The sequence below is a fragment of the Acipenser ruthenus genome, chromosome 5 (genome assembly GCF_902713425.1).
Source record: "Acipenser ruthenus chromosome 5, fAciRut3.2 maternal haplotype, whole genome shotgun sequence".
In the NCBI taxonomy this organism is placed as follows: Eukaryota; Metazoa; Chordata; class Actinopteri; order Acipenseriformes; family Acipenseridae; genus Acipenser; species Acipenser ruthenus.
Window position 1 is genome coordinate 17,686,760 of NC_081193.1, and position 15,424 is coordinate 17,702,183.

General features: G+C 36.8%; 1 protein-coding gene across 2 annotated transcripts; it reads right to left on the minus strand.

Annotated features, from left to right (window-relative positions):
* Window positions 1-231: 231 nt before the first annotated feature.
* On the minus strand, window positions 232-11,355 carry LOC117402778 (matrilin-3). 2 transcript variants are annotated; one of them, XM_059023738.1, is made up of 6 exons: window positions 11,104-11,355; window positions 9,326-9,481; window positions 6,763-7,332; window positions 5,758-5,880; window positions 1,340-1,441; window positions 232-930 (listed from the first exon to the last, which is right to left on the minus strand). In XM_059023738.1, the coding sequence occupies exons 1-6, from the start codon at window positions 11,288-11,290 to the stop codon at window positions 875-877; spliced, it is 1,194 nt and encodes a 397-aa protein (XP_058879721.1). In that variant the 5' UTR covers window positions 11,291-11,355; the 3' UTR covers window positions 232-874. The 2 variants fall into 2 exon arrangements, with proteins under 2 accessions (XP_058879721.1, XP_033860117.2); XM_034004226.3 differs by lacking the exon at window positions 9,326-9,481.
* Between the last annotated feature and the right edge of the window lie 4,069 nt (window positions 11,356-15,424).

A 15,424-nucleotide genomic window follows, 5' to 3' on the forward strand; every position in this document is an offset into this window, starting at 1 on the left:
TCGAAGCGACTTACTGTCCAAAGAAACATGTTTTTTAGTATGTGTTCACATGCTCATGTGTTCAGTGTAAATTTCAACCTGTTTATGTGGTAAGCTTTTGAAAAATGTTGAATGATTATTAAAATTTAAAGTAAGCTTTCAGTCTTATAACAGGGAGTATAGCGGGTGAAGAGAGCGTTAATATTGTGGATAATCTTGAAATTTCACTGAAACAGGAAGCAGAAAACAAACTTCAAATAAATGTTTATTGTTACATATTTTTTACAGGTATTCAAAATATGATTTAAATGTACACGACACATATCTGCGAACACTCTCGTTTTACATTTAAATAAAAACTACACTACTCAGCTTACAAGCTTACAAGAACTTTTACCTTAGTGATACAAAAAAAAAAATATTACAAATTCATTACCTGTGCCACATCTAAGAGTAATCCCCAGGCAGTGGATGGTCCCTGTTTTTTTAAACAGATGTATGTACAATATATGTGTACAAAGAATGTTACATAGTGTCATATGAGTCTGACGTTCAATAGCAATAGCATTTATTAAGCTTTATTCCATTATGTTTAAACACCATGTGACTTATTTGTGTTGGTTTTGATTTCATATATTTAGTGCAATCAGAGGTATGCATTTTAAGCTTTCAGACAGCATGTTGCGATTGTAATATTTACTGTTACTTGAGAAATAAAATGGCACGGATGTATTAGGATGCTAGCGACAGTTTAATGAAATCTGTTATATCACTGCAACAGGCTGACCACTAACGTAAGAGGCAACTAAACTTTGTGTGCAGACAGCAGCAGCTAATGAGCTCAATGAAACAGAACTACCGATGACGCCAGGGAAACCACTTTGCTCTTTATGCTCTAGAAGTGGCGCAGCCTGTGTTCGTATTGTTGCACCTTTTTTGTCATTTCTTCTAGTGAAAGGCTGTTAAGAAAAATATTATTGAAAATGGAAAAAAAAAACACACTAAATGGCATACATACACACTGCATTTAAACACTACATGCAAAACAAGACTGCTGGAGTAAAAGATTAGCTAAAGCTAAGATCAGAAAAAATACTAAGGAGTGGTTACCACCCTGGGCCAACAGTCACTACACATTGGAAGACAGAATACATCAAGAATTACAGCCACCAAACCATTCGCAGCAAAAGTGGGTTGAAATTCCCTTTAATCCAGATGGCCCAACTAAAAGGCCTTTCAGTGTTCTATTGTCTGCTTACAGACAATAAAATATATTTATGAACAGTATGGTATTTATGACTCATATTTAAGAACAGTATGGTATTAAAAATAAATAAATAAAGATCTGTTGAAAGGATATGTCTGCTGGCCAGGGACTGTATGGCAGACTGAACCGTCCTCTGGAACTGCACAAGAGACTCGCACTTGCATGGGTCAACAACCACCACTGGCTTTACTTCCTCTAAAAAAAAACAGAAAATTCAATGAATGCTCTGGCAAGCTAACACAAGACATGATCACACCTTAAACAGTCTGATACCCAAGCAAAGATGGATCAGTACAGTAAGTCCACTGGAGTCCATGCACACTGTCATTAGCATAGCACATTAAATCATGATGGAATAATGCCAGAAGTAAATCAAGGCTTTAAAGCCGGAACAGACAGGCACGGCACGCGAGGGATTTTGCCACCTGCATCGCTGTTATTGCTTTCAGATGGTGTTGGACAGATCGGCGCAGGACGATACTGCTAGTCCCATGGTGACGCTGAGCAGTGTCGCTCAAATCGAATCTAGAGCAATTCTGGCTGCTGTGCGGTACCGTCGGTGGATTAACCAATCATCCAAGTGGTGACAATACGTGCTTGGCAGGAAAAATCATGAATGAAACTTATCTATGGAGGTGTCCAAGCACCATGAAGTGTTTGATCCCTCCCATATTTCGTACAAGGATAGGCAGGTCAGTATTTTATACGCATCTTTCCTGTAGTCAATTTGATCCTGTTATCACTTGATGCCTTTTTAAATATTTTTGTAGTTCACCGCTATTTTTACAAAATAACTGGCTGTAAAAGGATATATTTTCTAACACTTTAGTAGTACGCTACTTGCTGTCAGCAACGTATTGTATGTTTCTTTGCTAAACTGATCACTCATTTCATATACCTGCATATAGATGACAGAAAAACAACTTTGATAAACAAACCAGTGTTTTTATTTAGTAGGTTATATGGGGGCATTACGGCTATGGCCAGAAGTTTTGCATCACACCCTAGAATTAATAATGTTAAGTTAACATAATGAATTACATATCGCTTTGTAGTAACATGAAACACTGTACTACTATTGTAGTTTCCAGTAGACTTTTGCGATATAATTTTGTAGTTTCTTTGATTGCATGATGTTAAATAAAATATTGAAATTATGTTCATATAGTATTTTACTTTTTCTACAATTTTGTAAGAAAAGTCAGTCATTGCACCGTGAAAATGCAGAGCGGTGCCATGCCACCCCCGTCTGTTCTGGACTCTACAACTCATCCATTAACCTAAAGCAATACTTTAACAAATGATTCAGAAATAAATAATTCAACTGGCTCACCCTCATGCAGAAGCAACCTTGTGCTTTAAACATCACGCAATAGTTAATAAACGCAAGAACACAACAACAGCAGTCAGTGTTTTCATCACGTCTTTATTGTCTGACACGTTAAGAGGTGTTGCACAACAAAAACATGGCGTGGTACAAAACTGCTGGTCTCCTTGCTTACTGCTGCATAACCTCTTTAGTGCTTGAGCTCTGGTATTAATAGTGTTGAAATCAGCAGTGTAAAAGAAGTGATCTCTCTTAGTTCACTTTCTATAGCGTTACTGACTCCAACGGAATACATCTGTATGCCTAGAAAGAAATGGAAAACAACAATACCTTTAAAAAATATATACTTTTTTTGTACATGCCAAAGTAACAATTGTGAAATTATCAATTGATAAAACCCCGAATTAGTATATTCTATAATAGGTCTACATATAAAAAATGGTAGAAGTCTACCAGGAAAAAAAAAGTTTAACCTATTACCTTGATCTTTGACTTTCTTTGCATATTCTCGAATTATCTTGTGATTGCCCATCTGTAAACACAATCCCAATTTTTGGTGTTTTTGTACATGGCAGTCTTGCTCCTTTCACTAAAGCTCTTCTCAGCAAGCTGTCCGAGGGCAAGCCCCGTCATGGACCCTTTGGCCATGTGCTCCATCCTTTTTACTGCTGTCTTCGTTTTATACTGCCCAAGGGTGAACTCAGTCTTGACTGCGCATCAGTACTGAATCAGACCCACTTGTGCTGCATGTGGGCCGATCTGAAGGGAGTCCATGTTGTGGTTACAAATTGCTTCAGAAGTTTGAAATTCTCAGGACAAACACTCTTGGACCCATCAATGGTAAAAACTAGGTCTACCACTGGGGATGTGCAGATCCCAGCACAAAGCTCCATTGGTCTAGCTGATAAAACATATTGCCCACATCCCACAGGAATTCAAGGGAAGAAACAAAAACAGTTGCAGAAAATGTTGTATGCAAGCATTGTAACTAAACAAACTAATTTCTACACTATACAGTTGCTGGGCATGATATACCCTAAACTCCCACCTTTATATGCAGAAATGCAGAGCAACTTTGTCCATAATAAGCACTTTAATAAAATAAAAGATTCTTTAATGAAGACATAACCATACACGTATCTTCATTTCCCACTGCACGCCACGTATGCTGACTCAAAAAAATGTTATGTCTCAATGTCTGATCGATTTTAGTCAAACGCATATTTCGATTCATACTGCTGGCTGATGTGAATTTTAAACACTTAATAAATGAATCTCAGTGGACTATCGTTGCTTCTGGCTCTTAAAAGGGTACAGTACCATCTACATTTTCTGATTAATTCATTTATTTTCTGTTTAATATCCTATTATGGGTTTGCTGTATAACTCCCTGTTGCTGTTTCTGCTGCTTAAATCACGAATTACCAGGCTTACTCTAATGCATTTTTCAAACCACCTCACTTAAATTTACCAGTTGTTTCAGAAGAACCCTCAGTGGAACACAACATGCTATTAAACAGGTAAAATATGAAACTGTGATGATAAAGTTACCTTTTAAGGTAAGGCTGTAAATTTTTAAACAGTAAATAAAATGACATTTCTAAATGGCATGCTATTTTACTACTGTATGTACAGCTATGGCCAAAAGTGTTGCAAGACCCTACATAATTAACCAATTTTGCTCCATAAAGTTGAATGAAACCTGCTGAATAATGTTACGTTAACATATTGAATTACACACCGTTTTGTAGTTTTCCCATATACTTAACCGAAAAAAATACAGAAATCTAACATGAAATACTGTACTATGATTATGGCTTCTGGTAGACTTTTGGATATCTTTTGTAGTTTCTTTGATTAAATGATGTTAAATAAAAGGTCTAAATTATGTTCATATTTTTTTTTTTTTTTTTTTAATTATGTCTCAGGCCTAACATTCTAGTTAATGCTAAAATAAACTAACAATCTTTTTCAAGTTCTTCAATCTTAAGATGAGTTTTGGTTCACATTCTTATATCCCATGATTTGGTGTGGTCTCCACCCTCAAATAATAAGTGTGAAAAGTCTGCGCATGTGTTTAAAAAAAAATTCTGAAACAGATTTACGGCCTCACTTTAAGGTCTTTTGAAAATTAGTTGCAGGTAAAATTTTTAAAGCCATGACACAATAGGCACATTTCAGACAACTGTTTTTCTGTCAACTGTTGCCAAAACTACTTCCCAGTAATTGTTGTAACATTTTATTTAAAGTTGTTACATTTACAGTTTCCAGAAAAGTCATGTTTTGTTTCTTAAATTTAAGGATCTTGGAACAGGTTGGATATATTTTGTCCACTTTCTAAAGTAATATTTTTTTACTTGCCACACAAACGCTCTCTAAACTCAATTTAACTTCTAAACCCATGCCCGCCTCAACAAAATAATATTTGAATACCACACCAAGTCTTGGCTGCTATGGTATGAATGTCATTATGGCATTGCATCTGTGGCAGCGTGGCTATACTGTGCCATAGCTGGACTACTAGAACAACCTGCTAGAGAGAAGGTAGCAATTAATGGGAGTTCAAACATTGTTTAAGATAACCATGATTATCGTGATAATTATTGTTGATAACCTATCATTTAAAGTCATTATCGCCCATCCCTACTAAAAGGATAACGTTTTGGGGAACTATATTGGCACTGAATACAACAAACAGAGAATCAGTTAAAGTGGAAGGTTGCAATTGATGCATAATGTTTACATTTCTGCCTAATCCCATAGTGTGACTGGGTTTCTTTGGGCATCTGTTGAAAAAACTGGACTACTGTCTTGACCTCTTCATCACTTTGGAAACATTTTCTAAGATTATCTTGTACAGAACCAAACAAACCAAAGCATGTTGGAGCAATGGGTAATCAATAGTGTGCCAGGTTATAAAGTCACACAAGGACAAATGCATTAGTGTAAATGGGGAATTATGTAGAAAATATCTATACTGTTGTTATGACTAATATCACTCTAAATAAAATGTAATCAATTAATTTTCCTCACAAAAAAATTAAATGATACCGCACCCAGGATTACCACACTATAGATTATTATATATGGCTAGATAAACTAATTTTTAAATCGTGCTTTTTCATCCCCCCCCCACACACACACACTTTGCCACGGCAACCCTGTCAGCTGTGAGGGGTCTTACTTGAGCATGTTTTCTTGTCTTCATTCAAGATATACCCATCCTGACACTTGCAGTAATAGGAATCTGTGGTGCTCACGCAAATATGTTCACATCCATGGGTTCCGAGGGAGCAGATATCCTTACCTGTAACAAGCATGTTTAGAGAATTGCCTTTGCAGATTTGTTAAATTAACCAACTGTAAAAGTAGCATATTCATGAAATCCCCAATACATCAGTTATACAGAGGATTTAAAACAGAATTGTGGCGAAATGTACAACAATGCCTACACACAAAAACCCCAGAAGAATGTGCCTGTGACCATAGGGATTTTGTTGTGGAAGACAGCAAAGGAAAGAAGGTACAACTTAAGTGTGCAAGTAGTGTCAAGTTACTACCATACATATTGACAGAAAAAAAAACGCTCACGCATTTTGAAAAGTAATCGAAAACACTAATTTCATACAGTATAGCAAAAGCCCAGAAAAAAAAATTACATGAAACTCTAAAATAGCTAAAAATAAGCACTGAAAAATACAATTAATAAAACCTGAAAAACAGAAGCCCTAATTAGAAGACATGAATTTTAGAAAAATAGCTCTGCATTTAGTAAGATTTAAAAAGAAAAAATTAATAGCAAGGTTATCCATAAAAAATATAATATTCCCTGATCAAGTCTACTTGATTTAGGGGTTAACTTGATCAACTTAAACTGAGCTGTGATACGCCACCCCTTATTTTTATTAGAGGATTTTACACCCCTGAGGAATTCCCCTGGATTATTTATCAACCAGTAATTCCTGTATTATCATACACAGTTGATCGAATCCAGTGTAATTTCACAAAACTGGAAAATGCTCCCAAAATCCAGCTCAGTCTCATCCTGGTGGTGTAGGTTGATCAAATCGAATCATAGTTTTATGGTTTTACTTTTAACAGATTGCTGTTTGAATACTAGAATACTAGTATCAGTCAACTCTACTGGATACCTATAGTTTTCAGCATCATCTTTCAGCAAGCATCTTACCGCACAGCGTCTTCCTAAATTTGGAGGTAAACTTCTCTATCACACCATAGGTCTCCACATAGAAAACGTGCTCATCCAGGGGTGTGCTGGCCATCAGCCTCAGGGACTGCATATCGGCCCGGTCCACACCAATGGCATAGATCTCTATTCCAGAGGCCCTCGCCTGGGCTGACACCTCCTGGACTTTGTCCTGCGGCCGCCCATCTGTCACAATGACGGCCACCTTGGAGATGTTCTGGGACGGCGGCCGTGCTCCAGCCTTCTCTGTGTAAGCCTCGTTCATGGCAGTCCGAATGGCCAAGCCGCTCATGGTGCCCGTGGAAAGGGGCTCAATCCGGGACACAGCCTGCTTCATGTCTACTTTGTTAAAGTAGGTCTTGAGGTGGAACTCAATTTTGACCGTGCTGGCATAGTTTATGACTGCCACTCTTGTGGCATACTGGCCAATGTCCAAGGTATCGATCATGTCTGAAATGAAGATCTTGACTTTCTCGAACTCCCCTGGACGCACACTACGGGAGCTGTCGATTATTAAGACCAGGTCCAAGGGGCGGCTCTTGCACTGTCTCCCTGATAATGATGCAAAGACAATAAATTAATATTAGCAGTCATGAGGCAGCTTTGGAGGCTTATTATGCTGCATTGGAAGCTGCTACTTTCAACTTCCTATTTACAGTCCAGGTAGATTTTTTTAATGCATAGGAAATCCATTTGTTCAACTTACCAAAGGTACATTTTTGTAAACAAGCTCCGTCTATAATGGTTTGTAGTAGCCACAATCTTATTTTGTCTTTTTATTTCACATTATTTTACAAAATGTGACATTTCTACAAATTGAGGCACTACAGAAATACATGCACGGTTGTTTCAACATTCAGAGGAAAGATACAGATACAAAAGAAAAAAAAATATTAAAACTGAATGGACCAGATTTACTAACCATTTCACTCATTTAGTAAGTAGAAAAAACAACTGTATTCCTTAAAATGTAGCTTTTAGTTTTGAAACATTAACAACAATTTTTTTCTGAAAAAAAATTGCACAAAGTAAATACCGTATTCAGTAGAATGATTGTGTACTTTAACATATACATGACAGCCATTACAATTACAATTCAATGATGTTTTTTAAATCCACATGAAATCCATACAAGCATGTGGGGGCTGGAGTGTTGGGGGGTGCTGGGGACCAGGAGATACCAGGGTTAAGTTCTGTCTGCTCTAGGCAATGCATTTAAAAGATCAAGGTGTAGAGTGTGGGGTACTTTGTTGATTCTCCCGGAGAAAAATGCTCCAGAAACACCCATCCACACAACTGTAATCAAATTCACAATTGTACTTACCAAACAACTTTTAACTTAATCCTAACTTTAAAGTCACAATCGGATTGCTAAATTGCTATCTCCTCCCCCAGCAGGACAAATAAAATATAATTTCTTTATATATTAGAAATTAGATGTTAATTATGGATGAGATGTTCCCAGAGTATTTAGCACAAGACGAATTTCTAATCTGTGAGTGGTTCATTTTCATATATATATATATATATATATATATATATATATATATATATGTGTGTGTGTGTGTGTGTGTGTGTGTGTGTGTGTTACATGACTCGTAAATATAAGTAAACAACTCCCCCCACACGGTTTCAGTAAGCTTGAGCTTTCAGCTGTGTTGCGCACGACAATTGGATAGAGTGTGGCGCCGTACTGGTCACAGTGAGAAGTTCAGCAGTACATAAATACAGCCCCTTAACTGATGCGCTGACAAGCCGGAGCGCTGTGTGTGTTTGTTATTGATTTGTGTAAGCAGACGGAGGTGAATTTGGGAGCTGAAGTCACGTAGCCAGCACTACCACCCGGATGCACCTGCACGGACATATCACTTCAACCTGTACTAGCACTCTGAGCACGGGAACTTGCAGACCTGTGATTATTGTTTTGGGAAAAATGCTGTTTGGGACTACAAGCCCACAGTTTGATCTCCAATACCATTGTTGGTAGAGGGGACAGTTATTTTGGAAATAAAACGGGATCATTATTGTAAATACACCCTCTTTATGAATATTCCATCCTTACTACACCACTCACATCCTGGCAGTACTGTATTAAGTACTTTTTTTTGATAGGCCTCCATCAAAAAAAGATCAATCCGTACTATTTTGCTTCTGTTGAAAAACATACAGTTACTGTTTAAGTTAAAAGCCAATAACTTTAAATCAGTCAGTGTCCTGTAAACAAAGCAAGTTATTATTTCCAATAACATCTGAATGGAACAAAGCAAAGGTTTTAAGCTTGGCAATGCAAGTGCAATGGGAAGCAAAAGCAAAAAAAAAAAAGACTAATATTCCTTCAGTAGTATTTTAGCACCCTAGAACAGAGTTCAGGGCTGTATTTACAAACCTGACCTCAACATCTGTTAGATCAAAGACATGGGGAACATCTGAAATAATTAGAGAACCACAGAACACAGGGAGCATACGTTCCTACCAACAATAGAAGTGCTGCTCCTCAACAGAGACGCACTGCTACAGAAACAGGACTTTTGCTTAAGTGTTCTACCTGTGTCTGTACTGGTGGTGCTGTTGTTGCTTTGGGTACTGACCGGCTGCTCTGGTCGGATGACAGGTCTGGGGTGCCAGACTCGTGGAGAAATCTTCTGGGGCAGCTGATAGTGGTGGCCATAAAACCTATAATTATTGACATGAACTTGGGCCACTAAGAGGAAGAAGCAGTAGAGCATTGGTTAATAGGCTGACCTTGTGAAGGTGATCATTTGAGTCCACTGTCCCTTATTAGTAGAAGCATTGATGAGATCCATTTTAAATGCAATAATGTCTTGTACAACTTTCTTTTTCACTCTTTCAGCGATTTTGTATTTGCATAACTAATCTAAATGTTACAAACAATGTATACCACGTTCAAACTTTCTTCCATTTAAGCTACTTATATTTGACCAAAGACAAAACTATTTTATTGGATGTACTTGCTATTCTTATAAATTTAATCTTATTATCTGTAGTTTCACTGAGATTGTCTAATTGTTCCATTTTACTGCATATTTCAAGTTTTATATGAGATTTTTTTTATTATTACTGCAGTTTTACAAAATAAAAGTTGTAGGGTACATTGGAATACACTTGCTTTTTGTTCTGTAAGTTGGCAGCACAAAAAATTCAAGTTCAGCATATAACAGCCATATTGTTCATAAAAGTTATTTTCTGCAGATTATCCTAAGCACCTGGTTTTTTTGGTGAAACAGTTATATTTGTTAAATAATCAAACACCTAAACGGTTAAATGTACAACCAGCCTACCTTTATCTTGCTTAATAGTTTATTTGTTGTTGCAATAATAGTAACAAAAAAAGGTCTTGAGTGCCAAAAAATACATTATTGAATATGCAATTTCCAAATATGGAACAGGCCTATTGCATGAAAAAATGACCCATCCAGTGCAAATCGATCATTGCACTTCATTTATTGAATTTAATGAAAATAAATCCAATAATGACAGGTGCAATATATCCACTCAAAGCAATACATTTTATAACCATGGGTTAATAACAAAGCACTTCATCATTTGTTTCAAAATTATTATTATTATTTCTGTTATGTGAACAAATGATAAAACATGGTTTAACAATTTGCTTTAGCTTATATATTTTGTTCGGTATAATTTAAGGGGGAGAAACAGCATACCGTTTCTAACAAAATAAAATAACAAAACAAATTATTGTGATTAATGTTCACAGTAGCAGAAATATATTAAGAACCGTCTATTTGGTAACATTTCCATAACAGAGTGAAAACTCTGTAATTATTATAAATACGTTTTAATAAAATATGTATCCGGTATCCAATTCTTACATTAAGCCACGGATGTAAAAATATTATTTTAGCACGTTTAAATTAAGAGAGTGAATGTCGTATGTTTCCACAATAAGAAAAGCGGATTCATATTCTTTTGGTTTTAATATGTTTCCTACAGACATTCAAAAGATACATAGTTAGCTGATAAAGTTATTTGTGCACCATAATAGAATTTTCTAGAAACAGGCAATACTTATATTTAAAAGAAAAAGAAAACCCGAATTTATACCCTATATTACAAAACTTCTAAAACGGTATATATATATATATATATATATATATATATATATATATATATATATATATATATATATACACACACACACTATCGATTTGGTGTAGTACTGTACACATTACCAACATCATTCTACAGAATATTATTATAATTTAAATTGTAAACTAATATAAACGAATTTAAAGTGTAAAGATGCGTTGAGCGTAGCACTGAGTAACAATGAAGTAATTGTACCTGTCGCACTGATAGCATTCTGGGCTGCTTGGGTACCGAGCGGCAGTTCAGGTCTTAAGACGGGTCTGGTGTACCGGATAGCCGGGGAAATCCTCTGCGGCTCATAGCCATAAAACCTGAAATTAGTTCCATGAACTTGAACCAAGAGGGAGAAGCAGTAGAGGACACCACCGAATAAAGCCTTCATTGTTGAAATGTTATTTTTCGCTCCTTGCTATGTCTTCTTAACACAGGTGTCTGAAAGACTGCAGACTGCGCACCAGCGTTATTAGCCCTCAGGCTTGGGCAAATTTAAATATCCGAATATGAGACACGTGTAAGACACTTACCCAATCCCGAACCAGAAGGAATGGTAATAGTCTATTCTATTTTTTTTTTTTTTTTTTTACTTTTCTAAATCCCCTCCCACATCATAGTATGTCTATTTTTTAACGAAGCAGAATGCACAAAATAAGACATAACTTCCAAAAGGGCAGATTGTGGTAACAATATCAAATCGGCCAAATATGCACCAATAAATATATCCAATCATAGACAAAACATTAAAATTGTTTTGGGAAATAGTAAAAGTTCTGCTTAGTGTATATCATCTTCAAAAATACTTATCCATTTTTTAACAGCTACATTGAAGATTAGCATGTGGTCTCATGAGGGCTGTAAAGCAGAAATTAACTAGAAATCGGAGTTTTTGTGAACAAAAACAAAGCAAAATCCAAGGGTATGTCATATCAGAATGAGTGGTTTGTAAATACAAAGTAAAATGGAAATGTGAAAAACACTAACATTGCTCTACCCAGAGGCTAAAAACAATGTGGCAGTGAAAGGGTTAGTTTCTACTGAAGTCACCTGTAATGGAACTTTATTGAGGCAATAGCAAGTGACTTGCATCACCAATACAATCAGAGGCCAAAATAACTTTTTACTGGAAACCATATGTAACATAAATTTATTCAGAGCATCATAGAACTGTGTACCAACTATTAGGATCCTATATCAAAACACTGAAACAGTACTAAACTATAATTGACTTCAATGTGCACAGTACACAGCTGATGGCTTTCCAACACATCTTTCTGGGTGGGTCTCAGAATACTTTTTAAGACTTTGTACAAAAAACAATATTTATACAGATAGTGTATTGGACTTTACTGGAAACAGCCAGGCATCTCAATTACTGTAATGCTTGAAGGCAGCCTGCTTTTATAAAGAAAACAAAAGATGAAGAAAGGAGGTGTTTTGCAGCAAATTGTAGTCTGACCTATCGATCACTGCAGAGGGACCCCAGCTGTCTCCATAGGATTGAGTCCACCAAGATTCCATTTGACAACAAGCAACCAAAACATCCCTATAGACCTGCTCAGAACTTGTGATTATGGAGGAAATGGTAGGATTCCTGTTTTTGTTTTCACTGGCTTACTTGAAGGTTATTGCAAGGTATTTTGGTTCTTATATTGGCAAACAGGGCACAAAAACCAAACTCTAATAACTTTAGTTAGAAATGTATGGATTTCCTTTGATTTATATATACAGTGCACTGCACTTATAAGAATCACTGATATAAGAATCAACCGCATATGATCAAAACCACTGGGACCAATACCAAACCAATATAAAATAATCCCCTTGTAAGAATCAAACAATCCACTTAGAAGAAGCATTACGGGGCAAACTGACTACATGTAATACGGTTCTGTATCAAGTGCAATTACATGTACAGTCAATAAGCTGTTTTTGAATTTGAATTTGATCACATCTCATGTGATTGATTAGGTACGTACACAGAGTGGATCGTGCAATGATGCAGGAAACACTGGATTGTTTGTAATCAGACATTGAGTGCGCCACTGCACTGTGCAGATACGTTTTTTTTTGTGTTCTCTCTAAGTAAAAATGTGTTTCAATAAGGCGAATACACATTCACTGAATAGATACTGAGTATATCAGTGTTATTGTGTGATGTGCATGTAGAGGGAGGGGGGTTGTGGCGCGGCGCTGTGAGGAGGAGCAGAGCGTGGGCGTGGGGGTCGGGGGGTGATTGTGAAGATTGCATTTCCGCTTTATGAAAAACTGTGAGATTTGCATCGCAACAGAAAATAGGTAAGCCACAGATGCTTAAATGCAGTGGTACAGTAAAATACTGTACTGTAATGTCATTTTAATTCAAAGGCAATTACACGTAAAACTGCACGGCAGTTAAACTAGACACCCTCACGCGACGATCGCTTCTCACGTATACTGTAGTAAAATAGGATTCTGCAGCCTTGAGTAAACATAATCGTGATCATATAACAAGCTGCTTACCACGAGGACTTGTTTTGATGTATTATTGTCCTCAGTGGTTGAGCACCATTGACATTTGTATTTTATGCTGGATTTAAACTGCTGATGCGTGGAGGCGCTTCATTTTGCTACTTGTAATGTGACTTGGCGGAGGGCAGTGTAAATGATCAGGCTGGAGTCTTGATTTACAGATCAAAACTGGTGTTGATTTTATTTTTCTTACAGTGTGGTGGGGAAACAACCGCTAATAAAACAAACAAAATAAACCTTGCTCAGTTGGTGCACTAACTAAAAGTGTGGTTCCTGTGCACACATGCGGGAACTCATGACATCTAGTGGTCAACCCATTACACTGTAAGGAACAAAGTTTTCATTCTCAAACTAACATACTGATTGTGCACCACAGTAATCATATCGGTCTGCTTTTAAGAATCAAATCATCCGGGACAGATGTGATTCTTATAAACGGAGTGCACTGTACAATTTATATATATATATATATATATATATATATATATATATATATATATATATATATATATATATATATATATCCTGACAAGCTTCCCAGTCCCTGCTGAAGAGAATTATTCCCGTAACATAAGAAGAACATAAAGTTTACAAACGAGAGGAGGCCATTCAGCCCATCTTGCTCGTTTGGTTGTTAGTAGCTTATTGATCCCAGAATCTCATCAAGCAGCTTCTTGAAGGATCCCAGGGTGTCAGCTTCAACAACATTACTACATGATGCTGCCACCACCATGCTTGACAGTTGGGATGGTGTTGACTGAGTGATGTGCAGTGTTGGGATTGCGCCAGACGTAGTGCTTGGAATTTAGAATGAAAAGTTCAATTTTTGTCTTGTCTGACCACAAAACCTTCTTTCACATGTCTGCAGTATCATCTACATGCTTTTTCGCAAACTCCATATGTGCTTTAAGATGAGGCTTTTTGAGTAATGGCTTCTTTCTTGCCACCCGTCCATACAGGCCAGCTTTGTGTAGAGACTGGCTTATTGTTGATGAGTGAACACTGACTCCCACCTCAGACACAGAACCTTGCAGATCTCGCAAGGTCATTGTTGGCTTCAGAGTGACATCCCGAACCAGTTTCCTGCTTGCCCAGCTGCTCAGTTTGGAAGGGCAACCTGATCTGGGTAGTGTCTGGGTGGTATGATGCATCTTCCACTTTTTAATGATGCACTTTGCTGAGAGGGATAATCAGCGCCTTTGAAATTTTCTTGTACCCTTCTCCTGCTCTGTGTCTCTCTATCACTTTATCCCTGACTTGTTTCGAAAGCTCCTTGGTCTTCATGGTTGCTTTGTTGGATCACTATGTGAGTTGCAGCTTGAAAGTCTTTATATACCTGAAGGAAATTACCTACAAGTTAAACCACTTAGAGTACACACATGCTGAAACCATTTCACTAATTGTGTGACCTTTCAAACAAATCATTTGCACCTGAGCTGATTTAGGGCTGCAGTAGCAAAGGGGTTGAATACTTATGCAACTGAGATTAATCTGTTTTTCTCTGTAAATCTTACTTATTTATATTCTATATGCATTTCACTTTATCAATGTGGAGCAGTTTGTGTAGATTCTACATGTAAAGTCTAATTTGAAAGCATTGTGGTGAACGCTCAGGTGCCAACAAAATGTGAAAACTTTGTAGGGGGGGTGAATACTTATGCAAATGACTGTGCGTGTGTGTGTATTATATATATATATATATATATATATATATATATATATATATATATATATATATATATATACCGGTCAAAAGTTTTAGAACACCCCAATTTTTCCAGTTTTTATTGAAATTTAAGCAGTTCAAGTCCAGTGAATAACCTGAAATGGTACAAAGGTAAGCGGTAAACTGCCAGAGGTTAAAAAAAAAGTTTAGGTTACCAAAAACTGAAAAATAATGTACATTTTCAGGCCTTTTTCAGGGAACAAGTAATGGGTTAACAACTTACAGCTGTTCTGCAGCAATGGAAGTAAATTAAGCCTTGAAAGTTGATGCTAACAATTCCTACAG

Bases quoted from the DNA above. Each gene is read 5' to 3' on its own strand.
- LOC117402778 (XM_059023738.1), bottom strand. From the start codon at position 11,290: ATGAAGGCTTTATTCGGTGGTGTCCTCTACTGCTTCTCCCTCTTGGTT. The intron at 5,881-6,762 runs GTAAGATGCTTG...TGCTTGTTACAG, and splicing joins ATTTAGGAAGACGCTGTGCG to GTAAGGATATCTGCTCCCTC. The intron at 1,442-5,757 runs GTAAGACCCCTC...GTTTTTTTTTAG, and splicing joins AGACAAGAAAACATGCTCAA to AGGAAGTAAAGCCAGTGGTG.